The sequence below is a fragment of the Protopterus annectens genome, chromosome 5.part0 (assembly GCF_019279795.1).
Source record: "Protopterus annectens isolate FY-2018-M chromosome 5.part0, PAN1.0, whole genome shotgun sequence".
NCBI classification, from domain to species: Eukaryota; Metazoa; Chordata; order Ceratodontiformes; family Protopteridae; genus Protopterus; species Protopterus annectens.
Genome location: NC_056735.1, coordinates 786,326,098 through 786,345,332, shown reverse-complemented (window position 1 = coordinate 786,345,332; position 19,235 = coordinate 786,326,098). Strand labels below are relative to the sequence as shown.

Below are 19,235 nucleotides of genomic sequence, written 5' to 3'. Positions count from 1 at the left end.
TTTAGGTAGTCAGTAGATGACATCCTGTGATTCATTTTCATTTATAATTTTGAATATACATCCTATAAATGTTTGATAACTTGAACCAGAATGTGTTTATATACTACATGGCATCAGATGAAAGGGAACACAGTACTCTAGAACTCTGCAGTGATACCCAGTGCCTAACAACTACCAGTTTGTAAATAACTGTGATTTAACAAAATCTGCATCATTATCATATTTATTTAAATATATAAGGTATTATTCATTTGGAAGCATTGTGGAACAGCATATCTTAAGTCCAGTCAATACAAAAGGTCAAGAATGCCTCAAAGCAAAAATTAATGATCAGTGGTGAGATGCCATTATTGATTTCAATCACAGTTATGAATGTTAGCAGTCTGTCATCAAGTATTCCACATTTCCTCTATTTGTTCTACATTTTAAGAGAGTAGTGTTCCACAGTTTGGAGGTGGAAGCTTGAGAGCTATGATATTATAGGCAATGGACTTTCCAAGGCTAATTTAATTTCTGTGAGCTAATGTGAGGTAGCTGGCTAGTGTGGGTTAAATAAATTGTGTCACTGTTTCTCTGAACCAAGCTGGTGTGACTGGCCAGTGTAGATTTCTAATGGGGTTAAAAATAAATGATGTGGCCATTTTTTAAAACATTTCTTTTATTGCAATGAGACATTGGAGATGTATAAAAATTCCCTATAATTACTTGGTATGGAAGTTGTATATGGGTGATTGACTGACTGACTCTGACCTATTCTTGTTTGCCAATGTTAAACAGTCATTATTCAAGCTTTGGTTAACTAATGTGCATTTGTCTGAAGCAAGCTGGAGTACTATACAGTTGTTGTCTAGTGTGTTTGTCTAAAACAGAGATGGAGTAAATTAACACAGTATCTGAAATGTATATAGTCAGCAAAGTATTTGCAGCTGCTGGGTATTAGGGCTGTTTGTGGCTGAGAATGATTGACGCTGCTATTGCTTGACTTAGATAAATAGACGTTAATCTAGCCTTGTAGAATTGGTTTGTGAGAAGCAAGTTGGAATGCTTATGTGACCCAAATAACACTGGATGATTTCAGTATGTATGAATTCTCAGATTTATTGACCTGTAAATAGTTAAATAATTGTTATATATATGGATGTTTTCAACAATTGTGGAAAAAACTTAATAAGTGTCAGTGACACAACTGTTTGTCACACCTCATACTAGTAACAAAGCATGCAGTGAATTGGTACAGCTTTCTGTTGAGATGAGAACTTTCTGATTCACAACAGTTTTATTATGGAATGCAATAAAACTACATTTGGCAAAATTGAAACATAAGAGTTCAGCCCATGTTTAGACAAGTCAACACCCGATGCCCTTGTCCAGCAGGGACACAGGTGGAATTCCAGGGGTGTATTTTCTGTTTCCCATCCAGTTATCTAGGTTGTGCTTAAAAAGAGGTAAAGAGGTACTGTGCTTGGAGAGGGAGTCTGTTCCATAGATGGGGAAGTCTCTGGGACACAGATCTGATCTGCCAACAAGTCCTATTGATGTCACAGACCAGGTTGAGTCCACGTGTGCAAGTTATTTGAGTGGAACTTGACTTGCGGATATGCAGCAGTCCCATCAAGGTAGAGTTCGTGATCACCTTGTATGCCAGACAGAGGTCACCTCTGAGGAGTCTGTAAGAAACCGAGTAGAGAGGGAAAGAGCTTTTAACCTATCTGTGTATGGTAGATGTTTGAAGCCCTGGATAAATATGTCTGTATATTTTTCATCTGTGTATTCTCTGTATATACAGTTATTCTAGCTTACATAGCTTACTTCTGTGTGGTTTTTAATTTGTATTTTTAATAAGATATATGTATTTTATGTGAATGGACATTATTATTTGATTTGAAATTTGATTGGTTGAATGATAATTAGATGCCTGTATAAGGATGGATTTTTATTAGTTGATTTTATGTCTGAAGACGTGGTATTTTATCACCATGAAAGCGGTAACATTTATTAAGATGTTTATTTTATTCATGTCATTGCTTGAACCCATCTTTTTCAGCCTGTTTGGTTGGTTCAGCAGATGCTTATGTGGAGATTTATCATTTATTATTTATTTGTCTTTTGTATTTATGTTGAACTGAGAAAGTCAAGGTGTAAGAAGTGAAAAGCAGGTACATCACAGTGACACAATTTATGCAATATATTAGACTGCCAAATTACAAGAGTATTCATTTGTACCGACTGGAAGATGACAGCTTGGTCATTGGTTACTCAACGTTTTTCTGCAAAGAAAAATGGTGAAGTGTTCCCTAGGGCTCATGTTAAAATATAAAAAAATACTGAGGTTAGACTTACAACATAAGGGGTAGGAGAGATCTCAGATTTAGTGAATATGTCAGAGAGGCTGAGACAGACAAAGTCAGTGGTGCAGCCAGCAACAGGGGATGATCATGCCAGACAGAGGTGGGCGCAGTATGCTGTGGCACTAGCAAGGAAGCAGTAAACTGCATGTAGCTTTACAACATAACTACACAAGAGTTAAGCAGATACACTACAGTGAAAATGCTGTATGCAAAACAACAGACTGTGCATTAAATGTAGGCATCCCAAGAAGCAATGTACAAATCACAAGGCACAGTTATCATCCTTTGCACAGGAAGAAGGGAGTGTAGGAGTCCATGTCTTTTACAGGGAAGTGTACGAGTGTTGATGTATATAAAAAGAAAAAGTATTTTTAGGGAAGTGGCAGAACCAGGTACGGCGGAGAGAGGTTAATGCTGAGAAGGTTTTGGGTAATTACATGTGTGTGATGTGCTGGGGGCAGTGTTAGTGAGTGTGTATGTGAGGACACAGCCTCAGCAACTGGTGCAACACTGCAGCTGAACCTACTGAAAAGATCCAGGACAGGCATAATAGAAAGTTCAGCTTCTAGTCCATACCCCTGCCAATGTGAGTAGGCTCTGCAAGGAGTTGCAAGGGCTTTGCCATGACCCTGGCTAGATGCTGGTGTGATATATGCTAAGAGATGTATGCTAGGAGATGTGCCAGAGTGATGATGGCCACAACCATGATGACACCATTTCCTGGGAGTAGACACCTCCATAATAGATGTTGCTGTGGAAGTGCTAGCACTGCAGGAGCAGGATCCCACATGTCCACAGTCATGTTGGCAAACATCTGTGGATGTAGCACATGACCCACTGCAAGGTCAGCCCCTGATAATTGAGCAAGAGAAGACATTGCCTGGTTTAGTGTGTGTTTCAGTCTATCCAAGAAATCACACATACGTATAATGCTCTCACATAAGTCAGCATGCACATCCTGGATCTACCCTTTTTATCTCTGCCATGGCTGTAGTAACACTAGCCTTAATCTCTTCATATAAGTTGGGTTGCTCCACTGACACACCAACCTCAAGAAGAGGGCAGTAACCATATCTCTACCAAACACCATTATCAGCTCCCTGGTATGGATCTCTCTGCCCACAAGTGCTTGAGGGCCAGATTTGGGCATCTGTCTACTTGGGGGCCACCATACTTCCTTGATCTGTAGTGTCTGCATTAGCCTGTCCTTACTGAGATGTTAGTGTGTCCGGGGTAGCCACAGACATATAATCTGTGTCCATAATGTGTGTAGGGGATGTGGTGATAATATTCCCTGCGTCATGTACACATTCTGCACCCCATGACTCAGTCAGTTCATCTTCTTATCATGTAAGGGGAAGGCTGATGAGAACTTCAGAACAGACATTAGACAAAATAGTGGGCCATGTGTAAAGCAAGTGAAATTATAAATATAGAGTTTAAAGTGCTTAAAGAGGAAACAGAAGTAATATTAAAACTGCTGATTATAATGTAAAAATAAGGTAAAAAGTGCTTGCTTATCAGTTTTCAGTAAACCACAATCCTATTAAACCATTTGCCTCCATTCATTTCAACATTCTTGTAGGGCGATCTCAGAAAAGGAATTTAGTGGATTGTTTAATATCCACCAAAACACTTGCACAGTAAAACCCAATGAAAAGAGAGAGACAGAGAACTGTTTTATTGAGGCACTAAATCATGCAATAAATCTGAAGAGAAGTAACCCAGATGTAATGGAAACATACCATGTTGTAGAGTCAGTTATTTCTGGAGTTACTCAAACCTCCTTGAGGTTTGGTTTTACAAACTTTACCCTGGAAACCACATGATATCAGCCTTGAGTAACCCAGACCCAAACACGATATGTTGCTGTATTTACTCTGTAGTTGTTGAATTTGCAAGGGTGTTTCTTATGGATGTTTTGCCTGTTATCAGTTTGGTATTTTAAGCTTCATTGATGCTTTGTCGTCTGGACTTAACCAAAGAGCATATTTTGGTGAAACACTCCTAGTTAGGTGTTTTTTTGGGTCAAACAAAAACAACAGAGTTAGTGAGTAAGGTACACATCTTTTTTGTAGTTGGACATCCTGATGTCTAAAGCATGAATGTCCTGACAGTCCTCATGGTTTCACACTACTACAGCGATATGGCTAAGGAGATTCTGTACACCTGCTGATTGAACCTTTAGTCTGCATTGTATTTACAGTGACAGAGATCCTATTGTTTGTACATTTACTGTGCAAACAAAGCAAGAATATTACACTATGCACAAATGAGGATTTTGTTTTGCTTTCTGATGTTAGCATTAAGAGCCCTGGCCCGTCAGATTTGCAGTAAGTAATTATTACCTTTATGTGCCAGCTTGTTATTTCCAACAATACCTATCACATTAATTAAAGAACGGTCATATGTTGATCAAAATATGATGGATGGTTAAGGAGAGATGAAATGTTAATAAAGGCAGCTCAAGAAAGCATACGATGTAAGTTTGGGTTGACAAAGTCTATAGAAAAAGTGAGAGATACAGACAAATGCAGGTTCTGTAGTACAGAACTAGAAACAATTGGACTTCTTGTTATTGGGTGCAATTTACTCATGGTTGAGGGTCTATATGGTGAAAGGCATAATAAAAGTGTCAAGACTTTTGTACTGAGAATTGTAAACACTATAACATACAGATAGCCAAAAAGCATTGGAAACATGAACCAGAAAGAATTACTGAACATGAAGCAGTTATGATCATATGGGATCATCTATAGTACCAATAGTTAAAAAAGCAGAAGAGGGAAAAACAGATGCAGTTAAAGAATTAAAAAAGTGACATTAATCACTGAAGTAACTGCACACAGAGGTTAATTATAGTGTCTTGCGTACTGAGACACACAAAGTTAGAAAATACAAGAATATGTAAGCAGAAACTAGAGCAGTATAGGATAATGACATCCAGATAGATCCAGTAGATGTCCTTCAAGAATGCAACTGCAGTCATAACATATGGGTTGTCCTGCCTCAACATCACAACGGCTGGAGTATAAAGGCATCGGCGCCGCCATCTTCTTCTTCAGTCTTTCTTGCAGCCCGAGCAGAGCAGAAGCAGCAAGCCGTATTCGGTCAGCTCCTGTGTTTTCTTTTCTTGCCTCAGCCGATGTCAGAACAAATTGAGAAAGTTAATAATTGTTTGTCTTGTGGTAAACAAATACCTCATAAGGACTTCCATTCTTACTGCCTTCCTTGCCTGGGCCCAGACCACGACCGTCTCGGGCCTGTGCTGTTTTGGAAGACTTTTTCGTGAATCTTTCGCATTTATATCATGCCGCCGGATCAACCGACAATCTACCAAAAGCGAAAGGACCAGGACCGGACATCCTCGGCCCCGTCCACACCCGGCTCCTAAACCCTCGACACCATTCCTGTGGACAAGGTTACTCCTGCACGGGGGGGCAAGGCCTCCTGTATCCATGTCCATCAAGGCCTTTGCACGCAGCAAGGCGCCAGCCAGGCCAAGGCCCCTAAAAAACTGCTACTCAGGGCCTTTCTTTGATAAACAGATCATGTCTCTTGCTGCAGATCTTATTTCTCTTATCAGGGGGTCTCCTCCTCAGACAGAGGAGGTTCTCCAGCCACCTGCAGAGAAAAAGGCCCAGAACTGAGCAGCCTCTCTTCAGATGAAGCCTCTGGGGATTCTGAGCATTCAGATACCCCAGAAAAAATCCAGGCCTATGAGGACTCTGATGCTGAGGAATCAATTCCCTGCCTCTCTCCAGAGAGGATTTTTTCTCATTTGGTCCTCCTCTATATGGAAAAACATTATTTGGCAGGGTCAGGAATTCTCTCTGATTCAGAAAAGGCTACATACCTTCCTCAAGCTTCCCCAGCACAGACCTTTAGCTATTCCTCCAGTTATGGATGTTTTGGATGATGTTTTCTCTGACTCCAGTGCTAACCTGATTCTCTCCCCTGCTCCTGTCAAGCCAGACAGATATTATAGGGTCCCTGACACTCACAAACATCTCTTTAAGGCCCACTCTGTGATCTAGAAACTATTTCACAGGGCCCCAAGGGAGTGGCTACTTCCACAAGAATCCACTGCCAGTGGATAGGGAAGCTAGGTCCCTGGAGATGGGGTAAAAAGTTTATACCTCTTTTCATATGTTTCAGTACCAGGATTTTTACTGGATGATTTACAGAAAAAGCTAGCCTCCTGAGCCTATTGATAGAAAAGCATTGCAGGATCATATACATAACACCCAGCAGGTCAACAATCATTTTCTTCAGTGTGGTTATGATGCATTGGAGGCTTCATGTAGGGCAGCTATGACTGGGGCTGTGGATATAGAACATGCTTTGGTTAAAATCGGGGCATTGCCAGACCATGTTAAGTTAAAAGTTACTGATGCACCTGGAAAAACAGAAGCTTTTTGGTGCTAATGCACAAGATGTGTTGAAATCCATTGAGGAAAAAGCTAAGTCAGTACAGACAGTCAGCCACCCAGATTCAGCAGAAATTGGCCTTCAAAGAATTGGTCCTCCCCAGACTCTGACAAGTTTCAAACAGGCATGCCCGAGGTAGGGACAATACTGAGGATGCAACCTCAAATCAAAAAAATGGGCATGCAGGCAGCCCAGCTGCACCACAAACAACATCAATGACTTTTTCATACGCCTACAAAGGCTCAAGAGAAGAAAGCCACCTTTGGGCGAAAAAAATTATCAATTCTAAAAAATCATCAAAATCTTAACCAAGGACAACTGGATTCTGGATTTAATAGACAAGGGTTACAGATTCCACTTCCAAACTTTACCAGTAAGACAAGGCATGCCAAACCTGCCACATCATCAGTTTCAAAGCTGTTAAGTATAAAAGCAATAGAAAGGGTTCCTCCTCAGGAACAAGGCCAGGGATTTTATTCAAGACTGTTCCTTGTTCCAAGAAAAGAAAACAAATGGAGGCCTATACTGGACTTGTCTACTCTAAATACTTTTCTCATTGTGCCAAAGTTCAAAATGCTGACGTTGCAGCAACTCCTTCCCATGCTGGGCAAGTGGTCTTGGCTGGTCACTCTGGACCTCAAGGAGGTATACCTGCATGTCCCAATCAGACAAAGCTGCAGAAGATACATCAGATTTCTTGCAGGGACAGAGCATTATCAATTCTCAGCATTGCCGTTTGGCTTATATACTGCGCCCAGAGTGTTCACGAAATGCCTGGCATCAGTAGTGGCACACTGCAGACTCCAGGGGATTCAAATATACCCCTACCTGGACGACTGCCTCATACAAGTAGACAACAAACAAACCTTAATAGCAAACTTGGACTATGTCACTCAACTACTGCAGGCCTTGGGATACACAGTCAACATACAGAAATCAAGATTACTGCCATCCCAACAGATTATTTTCCTAGGAGCCAAACTGGACACAGAAACTCAAATGGCCTACCTCACAGAGGAAAAACAACAGCAGTTACCAGAGTACTTCAAAGGCCTAGCAAAGCTCTCCCAGCTGACTGCAAGGAAAATCCTGCAGGCCCTGGGGTTCATGGCATCTTGCATTCTTCTGATACCTTTAGCAAGACTTCATATGAGAAAGCTGCAATGGTACTTAAAAAGCTTATGGTCCCATCACAGCCAAAACCTAGAGGACGTAATCCCACTCATTCCATGTCTGCAAAAAGAATTTTTGTGGTGGGCTCAAGCAAGTCAGTTAAATAAAGGCATGTCTTTCAACAGACCTCAAGCAGGTCAAATGATTACAACAGACGCCTCAGATCATGGATGGGGGGCGTGCATGGAGGGCAGATGCATTCAAGGTCTATGGACACCAAGGGAAAGACATCTGCACATAAACCAAAAAGAGATGTTGGCAGTGATACATGCAATCGAGACTTTCGAAAAATCACTACAACAAGGACATTTGCTAATAAGGACAGACAACACCACTGTCATGTGGTATGTAAACAAGCAGGGAGGCACTCATTCTTATCCCCTCTGCAGACTAATGATTCTCTGGGAAAAATCCCTGAGTCTGAAGATACATTTGCAATCCCAGTTTGTGCCAGGCAAGGACAATGTACTGGCGGACAAGCTGAGCAGAAATTTCTTGGATCCACACGAATGGATGCTGCATCCTCACATTTTCTCACAAATAGCATAAGACATGGGGAAGACCGGACATAGATCTCTTTGCTTCTCACATGAATCATCACCTGGAAAAGTTCTGCACAAGGGCCCACCATCCTCTAGCCTGGAAAACGGATGCTCTCTCCTTCAGCTGGAATTCCCTAAAAGTTTATGCATTACCTCCTCTACCTCTGCTGACCAAGGTGATACTGAAGATCAAAGCAGAACAACCAACAGGCATTTTGATAGCTCCAGACTGGCCAAGGCAACACTGGTACCCATTGCTGTTGAGCATAACTCGGACCAAACCGTGGCCTCTGCCCCTATGGCCCCTGCTTCTAACACAACACAATTACAGGACTGTCCATCAAAACCTGAAAACATTGCATCTGACAGCCTGGAGGTTACCATGACTCCTTCCGCTATCTCTCTTTCCAAAAAAGTTCAAGAGATCTTACTGGAAGCACACAGACCTTCCACCAGAAAAACCTATTCAGCCAAGTGGAAGAGATTCAGCATCTGGAATGCCAACAGGGGTCAGGATACAACATTACTGAGTATACCTCAGATATTGGAATACTTGGCAGAAATGTTTCATACTGGACTCTCATATTCTTCTATAAAGATTCACGCCTCAGCAATCTCAGCAAAATACAATTGTGATCCACCAGTGTTTTCACATCCTTTGCTAAGACAGTTCCTAAGGGGGATAAAGAATATCAAACCTCCCAGAAAACAGCCAGTACCTGCATGGGACCTCAATTTCGTTTTGGAAAAATTAACTCTTCCTCCTTTTGAGCCAGCAGCAACTTCAGAAATGCAATTTCTATCATGAAAAACGTTTTTTAGAAGAGTCTCGGAGATACAGGCACTCATGGCAGTACCTCCCTTCCTCATTTTTCATCAGGACAGAGTTTCTCTAAGAACCAATCCTACATTCATGCCAAAAGTAATTTCCAGGGTGTCTCTAAATCAAGCTATTCACCTGCCTACTTTCTTCCCCAATCCAAAACTGCTGCATACTTTGGACATACACAGGCAACTACGCTACTACTTGGACAGAACTAAGGCCACCAGAAAGTCTGACCAACTGTTTGTAGCCTATGCTGCTGGAGTACAAGGAAAAGCAATCTCCAAACAAACAATTTCAAAATGGATTGGACACTGCATCAGATTCTGCTATTCTTTCCATGGAAAAGGTGTGCCAGCCAATATTAGGCCACATTCCACCAGAGCTATAGCCACATCCACAGCTTTCCTAAGAGGAGTGGCTACAAAGGATATTCTAGAGGCTGCTACATGGAGCTCCGTGCATACATTCACCAAGCACTACAACCTGCTTATACTCCAGATCCCGAGCAGAGCTTTGCTGGCAGTCCTGCAGGGCATTTAACTTACATAGCTACACCCTTTCTTAGTTCCATCCACCCCAGCTTGGCTATGGTATTCAACCCATATGTTATGACTGCAGTTGCATTCTTGAAGGACATAGTACAGTTTTGTACCTACCATAAATGTAGATGTGATTTTCCCACCCTCCTACCCCTCTGCAACCTTCTTTATGGGTCCACTACCCCTATTCCTATTAGCTGGGGGTATCTCCTATGGTGTATCTGTTTATTACTGTTGTGCATGTCTGAAATTGTTTATCCATTCACCAAATTTTAGCCTTCCTAGAAGGGCACCTGGCATCTGGGGCAAGAAACACTGAAGAAGATGGCGCCGGCCGATGCCCTTTACTCCAGCCATTGTGACGTCGGAGAGGAGGCGACACTCAGCCGACGCCCCAGACTTTCGAGGGCTGCCTGAGGCAGGACAACCCATATGTTATGACTGCAGTTGCATATCTATCGGACATCTACATTTATGGCAGGTACAAAACTGTACTTTGTAGTAGGAGCAACAGGGCTGTAAAAAAGAATTTTTAAGCACACTTAAATATGCTGCCAGTAAACACAATTCTGTGTGAACTGCAGAAGGAGGCAAATTCTGGGTGCATTGCTGCTGCTAAAAAGAGCATTCTTGGCAAACATCAAAGATTGTAATAATGTTAATTTCAGTAACTCTTATCTTCACCTAATTCAGGAATGTGATCCATTCCTGTCATAGTATTAGAAACCTAAAATATTTGGAGGCATTTAAAAAATATGGAATACTTTTAGTAAAGCCTTATGGTAAAATCCAGGTCTGAAATTGGGATATGCAAAAGTATTAATACCTTATTTTTTCAGTATTAAAAAAAAAAAAAAAAAAAAAATCAGCATGTGTTTGGGGGGGGGGGGCTAACAAGTGATCCAACAGGTAGCCAAAATATACCAAGAAAGTTTAACGCTAGTTAACTTAGAATGCATCATTAAACTATTTCTAGAGTATTTGAAACTGAACAAAGCAGAAAGCAACAAGTTTCTCAAGAACAGTAATGGGATGTAATAATCATTAAACTATTTCTAGAGTATTTGAAACTGAACAAAGCAGAAAGCAACAAGTTTCTCAAGAACAGTAATGGGATGTAATAAAAAAACAATCTATGACTATACACTATGAGCTGAGTGGAGGAGGGGCATTGACTACATCTCTGATCTGAGATATATAACAATAAGTATCCTGTTTTTTTGGCTTATTTATACTGGTTATTTCTTCTAGCAATTTATATATAGCACTTTTTACTGCCTGGTGTATTTTATTGCTATTAACTAATCTACACGGTTAAACTAAAGTTGTCTGCCTTACTGGGCCTGAGAAATACGTTTTATACTTTATAGCTAGTTTCACTGTACTTCGTTATCTGTTTAAAAACTTTCATGTTGTGGCTCACTGCTGTGATAAACTAACATTTCTATAGTGTTTACTGTCTAAAAGAGTGTAGGCTACTAGCTTTAGTATTGTTCCCCACACTCCCTCCCTGTTGGTGTCTTGATGTTATACTTGGTGGCTTTGCAGTTGCCCACCCCAACTGTAAATTTGATCTGGGACACTCCTCCCAGTCTGGTGTCATTAGCTCATTCTACCAAATATATAGAGAACATCTGAGAACCCACTTAGTTTATTTCCTTCTGTTCCTCCTTTCTCCATTTCTTACCAAAAAAAAAATCTCCTTGTGTTCTGACTGTCCTTCTCAAACATTTTGGAAATATAGAGTATATTTTAGTGCATTTATTAAAACTGTATTTGCCTTAATATTGCTACAACTCAAGTGCTCTAGGTTGTACTGCATCTGAATTGTTTTAGTGTGTTCTAGCTGCTTTTCTGTGTATATAGACTTTTCTGTATATGTAGACTAGCTACTTATTCTACTGTGTTACTGCCTCTTAAATCATTTTTCAGTTGTGCACTTGCCTTGCTTCATTCAAAAAGTTTTAAGTTGCTAATTTTGTGGAGTTTTAATTGCATTTACTGTTTAGGGCTACACACCCAAGTGTGTTAGCCTTTTCTGTGTTTATTTACTGTACTATTGCGTTGTTTAGCCTGTTTTAACCAAAAAAAAATACTATCTTGTTTGCTTGTTTCCTGCCTTTCCTAGCTAGTATAGTCCAGATCCCAGGCTTTGCTGGTTTCAGAACTTTATTGTCTGTGTTCAGAGCTATCCAGACCTTGCTGTGGTAGAGGGAAGTCCTACTGCTTACCAGTGGGAGCGGTGAGCATTGTACTGCCTATCTAACAATAGAGAAGTGGTTTCCAGCTCTGAAATTGCAATTTTATTAGCCATGTTGGGCTGATTTCTATCACTTTCAACTTTCTGGCTTAAAAACGCGTTTGTTTGCGCATTTTTTGCATCATGCAGCATCGCGGGGCTAAGGTTAAACTATTCCAGGTGCCAGAAAGTCTGCTCTTCCAAGTTTCCCTTAGTACTAGCTGGTTTCTCAGTAGTAGCACTAAAATCAGAACCCCTGTGACTAGCACTTGCTCTAGAACCTGCTGGAAAGCACTAGGAAGCCTTAAACTGATAACAAGCACTCAACTCTCCTTGTTAATAAGGAGAAATTAATTGTAGGCTCTAAACAGCCTATAATTGCAAAGTACCTTGCAAAGTTAAGGGAAAACAGCTCTTGTACTTTACAAAAAAGCACCTAAGCAGGCATGTCCAAGGGTCAGCCTCCTGTGATTTCTCCTGTCCACCTGGTGAATCTGGGCATACTGGGGCAATGCAGCAACTGCCTCATGTACACAAACAACCCTCTCCTCTTACCACCCAACACTACAACCTGTGAGAGATGCACTTACATAGCCAAACTGCAAGCAAAGCTCTCTCCAGCCAAGATTGTGTTAGACAGTCAAGAGGAGAAGGTTAACACCTGCACTACACCTCAAGCAACACATAGCCCTTCAAAACCCACACCATCAACACCCACACATAGCAACATTAAACCCACATATGCAGAGGCCATTAACATTAACCTACCCAAGCAACAAGGACTTTCGAATCTGAAACGCAAACAAACATCAGTCACAACCAAAGTGACACATAGCTCACAACACCAGTGTGCCACCCAACAAAAGACACTAAGGCAAGACAACGTACCCAACACTTTAGTCATAGGTGACTCTATTGTCAGGCACACTGATGTCCCACTCACCAGGCTGAGCAAGGAGAAAATTACACTCAGCTGCCTATTGGATGCTAGGATCCACCACATAATGCATGCACTCAGGTCATTCCACAACAAGTACAAATACGACTCTGTCACTGTCCATGTTGGAGTGAATGACTTGAGACGTACCTCCTTGGACTACATGAAGAGACACATGGAAGAGCTCTCAAATCATGTGGCCCAGGCAGATATGACCCTAGCCCTGAGTAGCATCCTGCCTTTGCTCAGAATGATACCACAGTATAAGGACAAAATGATTGACTTCAACAATTGATGAAGCTTCTGGTGTCATTCAAAGGGGATCCAGTATCTGTCTGTCTGGGATGACATGATCGACAAACCACGATGCTTTGCCAGAGATGGTCTGCACCTGTTACCCCTGGGATTCAGGTTACTGGCTAAAGCTCTTGCCACCCCTATAGTGCCTTATTAGGCAAGGCTCAAAGGACAAAACCACCACCGTAACGGATACAAGCATGCAAAATCTGAAGGTAATCTACTCAATGCTAGAAGTCTAAACCTCAAAATGCACTTTCTCGAGGCACTCCTAAAAATGGAGAACATTGATGTCTGTGCAGTAACTGAGAACTGGTTCAAGACTCCAGAGAGCTCCCCTGCAATACTAGGCTACAACTCTTACCACACTTTTCGGCCACCAAACCAAGACCGAAACACTAAAGGTGGAGGAGTGTCCATATTCACCAAGAATATTCACACCTCCAGGCTAGTTGCCCAACACAATGCATCTGAAACTCTCCAGGTGCAACTAACACTAGGTAAGACTGCAGTCCAAATTGTAGCTTGCTACAGATCCCCCACCATGTCCCAAGATTCTCACTATACTTTTCTAAACATACTGGAAAATGTTAAGATACATGCAAACACCCTAATACTGGGTGATTTCAACTGTCCTTCCATTAACTGTGAAAACTACTCGGGTACCAACACCTTTTCCCAACAGTTCTTGGAATTCATAAATTCCAAAGCCCTGGATCAGCTAATCCATTGTCTCACCTGTGGCTCCAATATCCTAGATGTGGTCATTACCAACATGGGAGATAGATGCTCCACACCAGTTGTCACCCCCTCATTGGTCATATCTGACCATAAGCAAATCACCCTTGACATCCACATCCCACCTCCACCCCCCCAGTAAGGAAACCTCCATAAAAAAACTTCTCCAAAACCAACTTCATGCTACTTAAGTCAGAAGTAACCAACTTCATGGCACCCATGCAGATGGGAGCTGAAAGTTCAACTGCTGAATCCTACACTAAGGCACTGTACAAACACATCCACTCGTGCATGAATCGTGCCATCCTAAATAGAACCAAGATGCTCTCCTCCAAAAAAAGGAAGCCAATCTGGTCATCCCCTGCCATAAATAAACTATACAACAGAAGGAAGAAACTGTTGCAGAAAAGAGGAAAATCCCAGGATGCAAAAAAACTCCCTTACCAGACTCAGTAAGAAGCTGAGATCCCTCATAAAATCCTCCAAAGCTAGTTACGAAAATAAAATTGCCAAAGATTCCAAAGACAACCACAATGCGTTCTATAGTTATGTCAAGAATCTAAATGGCAATGCTCAGATCTGCTCTGAGCTACAACAGAATGGTATTACATATACTGATCCCAAGGATATTGCCAATATCCTGGCAGATCGATTTAGTGCCAACTTCACCCCCTAAAGGGCCCATCTCAATACCAAAAGATTGCCAAATTACGGTAATCATGGCCACACAGGTAGAAGCCGCACTCTCCAAAGCTAAGAATACAGCATCCATGGGACTAGATGACATCCCGGGCTGTGTACTACATGAACTACAAAATGAACTGGCACCTCACCTAAGTGTCATGTTTAATCATAGCCTTACCTCAGGCTTCATGCCCACTGAGTGGCACACAGTTACAGTTATCCCACTCCACAAGGGGGAATCCACCTTGGATCCCGGGAACTACTGTCCCATCAGTCTGACGAGCCTGATCTACAAGGGCATGGAATGCATTATCATGGAACTTATAAACAAAGACATTGGCAACCTTCAAACACTTGACCCCACCCAATTTGGGTTTGAGAAGGGCTGATCTTGTCTCCTGAACCTGATTGACTTCTTCCAGTCAGTCTCCAGAGCTGTGGACGAGGGTAAGGTGGTCCACACAGCCTGTTTGGTCCTCGCCGGCCTTCGACACCATCCCCCACTCTGGAACCATAGATAAACTTAGGAAGCTGGGCATAAATCCCTACATCACTCGATGGGTTGCCAACTGGCTTACTGACAGAACCCAGACTGTAAAAGTATCTGACTCCAAATCCATCTCCAGACAAGTGACAAGTGGAGTACCTCAGGGTTCAGTCCTGGACCACTCTTGTTTGGCATGTACTTCTCTGAAGTACAGGCCAACACTAAGGGACTCTGGCTAACAAAGTTCGCAGATGACTGCAAACTGGGAGCCATTATTGAATCCCCAAATGATGTGGATATTCTACAAAAGGGCCTTACAGAAACAGATGCTTGGTGCCAGAACCATGGGCTCAAGCTTAATGCCAAGAAATGTATAGTTATCCCCTCTGGGGAAAAAAACATTTACCTATGAATTACCACATAGGTGGCAGTACACTAAACACCGAAAGTGTGATGAGAGACTTGGTGACACAGGGAGACAGTGGTCTCACCTTTGATAACCACATCGCCACAACAGTCAGGAAATCCTTCTATGTGGCACACCTCATCACTAAGGGCTTTTCATCCAGAAAAAAGGAAGTCATTCTCCCACTGTACTCATCCCTCATTAGACCCATTATAGAGTACAACGCCCAGTTTGGTATGTACCTCACAGGACATCTGCAACAGCTGGAAAGGCCACAGAAATACCTCACTAAAAGAATCACAGGCCTAAAGCAGATGCCCTATGCTGAGCGTCTAAAAAAACTCCAGCTATACTCTGTGGCATATTGTCTACTCAGAGGTGATATCTGCTTAACATACAAGGCCCTGTCAAACCCTGAGCTGTTGGATATGCTCCACTTAAAGAAATCCCAGTCCTTCAGAGCCACACACTCCAGGGATCTAAACCTTGTCATCACAATGATCAAAACATGCTGGAGGGATAGGTTTCTGACCCAGAGACTCCCCATACTCTGGAAAAGACTGCCCATACATGTCAAGCAGATTGCCTCCTTGGCCCTCTTCAAAAGGAACCTTGACGATTGGATGGTAGATAGGAAATTCACCCCAGCGATCACGTCAGGCGCCCAGCTAGGCAGGGGTCCAGGGAAGTAAATATTGTGAGAAGAAATATCCGGGGAATTGTTTGACTAGGCTTGTATAGGCTCTAGGGCCAATAGCCTAGTACCAACCTATGACCAAGTTAGGATAAGTCCATAATAATTTGATGTATTTTTTCATGATGTTTTCCAATCGGTGAATTTTTTTTCTCGAGCTTGTGAGACAGCTTGTAAGCATTTAAATACTTTGTTATATAGGAAGAGAAACTTAGTGGGGAAATCTCTTGCATGTTAGTCCACTGTGTCGCTAACAAGAACAGGGAATGCTATGAAGAGTTCTGCACTATTTTTATTTGCTGCACGAAATGTCTTCATACCGGTAGTGTTAAATCAATTCTTGAATTTAGGTTACTTTTTTCTTTTATACAAAATTCTTATAAATGTTTACTTTCTGCTAATGTTGTTTACTTGAACATTGTATAATATTTGTGTTCTGCAGCCAGCAATAAATTTTGTCCTGAAATGGTTAGTACATATATTCTTAGCTGACCATCTTTGTAACTGTGTACGGCTGTGATGAGTAATGGCTACTTATTTTTGTATTTGTTTTATGTAGGCTTTGATGGTACTGTTCATGTTTATGATACCAGCTCCTGGAATGCAGCAGAGAAGGAAGTACAGCCACTGTTTATTCATAAAGGTCACAGTTTCTCAGACAGAGGTGATGAGGCCGAGATTCCTCTAGTAACAACCCATACATGGTGTCCATGGAAACCTAGAACCATATTGTCAGCAGCCACTGATGGCTCCTTCCATGTTTGGGACTGGGCTGACTTTCATACAAGTTAATATCTGTGAGATTGCTGCAAACTAGTTAATATGGCGCATCATGATACAGCTTTAAGTATGCAGGCTTTTGATGACTTCAGAAAAAATAAATTAAAGCAGCTGGACTTGGACTTTTACCAGCTTTGCATTTCCACTAGTTATATGTTACTGTTAATTGATTTATTTATGACAACATGGAGGTCTCAGTAAAGCTTGCAGCTTCAGTTGTGTGTGCATTGTTTTTAACTGAGGTGCATATAACTCATGGTATTTCTTGTTCTCAACAGAACTATGACTCACAAGATAAAATGGATTTCTCTTGCTACTTTAAAATATTTATAAATCTGTGAAACAACATTTTCTAATTAAAATATGCTCAAGTTTTGCAGGGAGATGATATTTGCTTCCTTTCTATAACCTGACATTAAAGAAATGCAACAAGTACTCTGAAAGAGCCAGAGGAACTTTTCTCCCTGGAGTCGCTCTCTAAATGGGCTAGGTTTTGAAATTATTGTTTAGTACCTGCAGAGATAAGAAAATGTTATAACACGTTAGACTGCTGTTTGAATCCTGTCTTGTCCAATCTTTAGTAATAAAGATAAACTAGAAGACAACAGGTGGAATTTATAGGTAATGCTGAAGAAGTTCTAACGCTGCTTAAATAAGGCAAGTTGTGCTACACTGTATTAATGCAGTTCATAGCCATGCCCAACCTGCCTGATACTGAATCACATTAATAAATAATTTGCATGTTTAGAAATAACTAAGCTGAGCACTTTAAACAGCTACTTATCTTGAGCGTCCTACCATTCTGATTAATTATATTTGCAGACATGCACCCAGATATATATATTTTCACTTAGTGACACACATACTATATACACACACACACAGGCATTTCCTGCGGATAATTACTTACTAGAACAGTTGAGCAGAGCCACTGGAGTTGTTTTCCAGTCTCCTCTAGTCAGTCTTCCCTGTCAGGCAGTGTAGACTAAGCACTTGTACAAACCGGCACACACACAGATACACACAAATATACACACACACACACACGCATTTAAGGTCTACACGCTGTATCCCTAATGTCCATATCCATACCAGCTGCAGGTCTTTTCAAGCAGCAAGCATCAGGCACACACAGACATATACCTAATGCCACAGTAAGCTTTCAAGTACATACAGTCACAATAATCACTCACAATGTCCTCATATGCACAGACATAAGTGTGTGTGTGTGTGTGTGTGTGTGTATATATATATATATATATATATATATATATATATATATATAATTTTTTTTTTTTCATGTACACACACTCTTGTACAGTGCACTACAGTATTTACCTGAATCAGCAGTCTGAGTAGGATAAAGCTACTCAGCTTGGCACTGCTGAGAGTCCACTATTGAAAAGTAATATATGCAACGCAACTCATTGTCACATACATTTATTATTTTGTGCTCTGCTGTGCGTACATATTGTGTAGTACACTCATGTGTGAATCACTGATCTGAAGTAGGGACTTCATTTGTCAGCAACCTGTGGGTCTTGGATCCGATATCGGATCCGAGCCGGCAACTTGTTTCAAGCTAATGGATCCGAGCTCCTAGCTCCTCCCCTCACCCATAATCCCCTGCCAACCCTCCATGACCCCAGATCTAGTTTGCCGCGCTTGTGGATAGCTGGATTCCATTGAGCTCAACAGTAAATCGTCAGTTAAGTGTGTTTTTTTCTGTCAAATTCTCTTCCTTTTTTTTTAAAAAAGAAAAATAATAAAGTGTGTAAGAGTTAGGTACCCTGTAGTGTAAAAAAATATTTCTTTTACTTAGTTTTTTCCCTCCCTTCGCTGGTCGTTAGTGAGTGTGTGTGTGTGTGTGTTGCGTTTTTGGGGCCTGTGTGTTTGTGTAGCACTACCTTTTCTTTTTTTTTCTAAATGTACCGAGTGTGGCCATAAGCTCTCCCCGGCTGATGGCCACACTCGGTGCATTCGGTGCCTTGGGGTTGAACACCTCACCTCAGGCTGTACCATTTGTGCAGCGTTCAACCCCAGGGCACTGAAAGAGCAGAGGTCGAAGCTGGTCCTGGTCCCCACACTCATTCCTCAGAGTGGTTCCCCCCTTT

General features: G+C 41.5%; 1 protein-coding gene across 2 annotated transcripts in view; it reads left to right on the top strand.

Annotated features, from left to right (window-relative positions):
- WDR73 (WD repeat domain 73) overlaps positions 1-17,497 on the top strand; it is a 400,526-nt gene extending 383,029 nt beyond the window's left edge. For both annotated transcript variants that reach the window (XM_044072627.1, XM_044072626.1), the window contains one exon: positions 16,901-17,497. In XM_044072627.1, the coding sequence (XP_043928562.1) occupies positions 16,901-17,133 (233 nt within the window). In that variant the 3' untranslated portion in view covers positions 17,134-17,497. The remainder of the gene's footprint in view (positions 1-16,900) is intronic.
- The last annotated feature ends 1,738 nt before the right edge of the window (positions 17,498-19,235 follow it).